We start from the raw sequence: 1,873 nt of genomic DNA on the forward strand, positions 1-1,873 counted from the left end.
GGACTACGTGACTGTGAGCTGGGCCTGACACAAAAAATAGATGTGGTAAGTTTCAACATGCAAAGAACGGGACAAATCTGCCTTTGGTCTAGGACTGAACAACTCACAGGGGTGCTACACTTACTTCCAAAATGGCATCAACTTCTACTCACCACGAGGCCCCAAGGTCCAAATTTGAAGATTGTATGTAGTACTAGTCAGGGGTTTCTTGTCCTGGCAAAAGTGTCCACAGAAATAAATGATGTAGTTCAGTCACATGCTTGTGAACTTGTCTACCAGTGAAATCGGTCTAACACCACGTAAGCACAGAAGGGAAGACCACACACTGTCAAAATGAGCCAGCTATGTCGAGGTAGGTTCACAAGCCTGATTTCAATGACCTCGTCTATGAGCCTTGTTGATCTTGAGACTAACACATGCATGTCCTGGGAAACTAGGGGCTGGCAGATAGCCAATGAGAGAGGGACACACCTGCTATCCTTTTCTTTCTCCTTCTCTCTATCTTCACGGCGCTTGGCTCTCTCCACCTCTCTCTTCTCCCTCTTCTCTGCCACAAGATTCTGAAATACATAGTAGTTGAAATAAGTATATGTGCAAAATGGAACTATAAATTTTCTCACATTAAATTGGGGAATAGAAAGGAGAAAGAAGCATGTTCACAATACCTTGAGGTCTTTAAGCTTTTCTCGAATCTTGATGAAGCCGATGTGGAGCTTCCCCCCGAAATGGTCTGCCAACCTGCGATCGTTGTCATGAAGACCCAGGTACGCAGAGCAGACCTCACAAACTCGCAGCTTCTGCTGTTGGAAGCTGGAGGCAGGCATGGAGTTCCGGTACTCTTCCTATAAAAATTAATGAGTATCTTTTTAGAAACAGTGATCTAGCTATCTAGAAACAGTGATACATTGTAGCTGCAGGTGTAAGTTTCAAGTGCACATTCAAGGACACTCTTTGAACAATGATCTGAACAATCTGTTTTTCATTTTGAATATGAGCTCGAATTCATGTTATTTAGAAACTGTTCCATCCTATTTTGTGCAGATACATTCAGTCCTCTTCTTTTGAGACTGACTGACAGAGAGAGAAGTTTAACAGGAGTCTTGACCTCTGCTTCTGCTTTCTTCTTGCGGGTGTCCTCCACTTCAGACATGACCTTCATGGATTCGTCCACATTGCCCTCCTCCCCAAGCTGCTCGGCCTCTGCAAGCTTCTTTCCTATCTCTTCAGCAAGGTCATGTACCTTGTCAGCCTGGAAACATAGAGATGTACACATCAAATACTCAACCGAGAGCAATAAAGAATGTATTACCTGAGTAACACATTCTTCAGTATATTCAGTCAAAAACAACCAGATATGTGCTGAAAGTCCAACAACAAATCAAATGAAGGAATGATGAGATGTTGGTTTCTGTACCTTGGCCTGGATTTCTGCACTCAGCTCCTCCTGAGTCTCGGCCAGTCTCTTCTTTGCCAGTTCTGTACGACGGTCACAGTCGGCGATGAAGGTCTGGAGGTGTTCCATTGCCTACAGGGATACAAAACTATTAGTACCAAGGCTACTGTCATAGGGACACCTTCTAGAGGAACTGATTTACATTTTATCTGTGATAGTACTTCGCCTGGAAAAATTAATGCAAGATCTAACTAACAAGCATTACCTAAATGCCTTGATCCTTTAAACATAGTACATACGTGGGTACTTGCTTTTTTGTCTGTCACATTTATGTTACTATTGCCATTTAATTCTACTTGCTTTAGAACGTACCCTTTAAAATATATACACAAAATGCTATCAGTAATGACTTACATCAATCTCATAGTAATAGTCCTTCCTCTCTGATGCTATCTTGTAGTCAGCTCGTAAGGCCAGGTC

General features: G+C 42.6%; 1 protein-coding gene across 1 annotated transcript in view; it reads right to left on the reverse strand.

The window, feature by feature from the left end:
• The window catches only part of LOC109463294 (putative RNA-binding protein Luc7-like 2), a 12,098-nt gene that overhangs the window by 3,717 nt on the left and 6,508 nt on the right, over window positions 1-1,873 (reverse strand). Inside the window, exons 5-7 of the mRNA XM_019760040.1 lie at window positions 1,106-1,249; window positions 666-842; window positions 472-560 (exon numbers count right to left, since the gene is read on the reverse strand). Of these exons, the coding sequence (XP_019615599.1) occupies window positions 472-560; window positions 666-842; window positions 1,106-1,249 (410 nt within the window). The remainder of the gene's footprint in view (window positions 1-471; window positions 561-665; window positions 843-1,105; window positions 1,250-1,873) is intronic.

Source organism: Branchiostoma belcheri, unplaced genomic scaffold, assembly GCF_001625305.1.
Source record: "Branchiostoma belcheri isolate BF01 breed outbred unplaced genomic scaffold, Haploidv18h27 scaffold124, whole genome shotgun sequence".
Classification (NCBI taxonomy): Eukaryota; Metazoa; Chordata; class Leptocardii; order Amphioxiformes; family Branchiostomatidae; genus Branchiostoma; species Branchiostoma belcheri.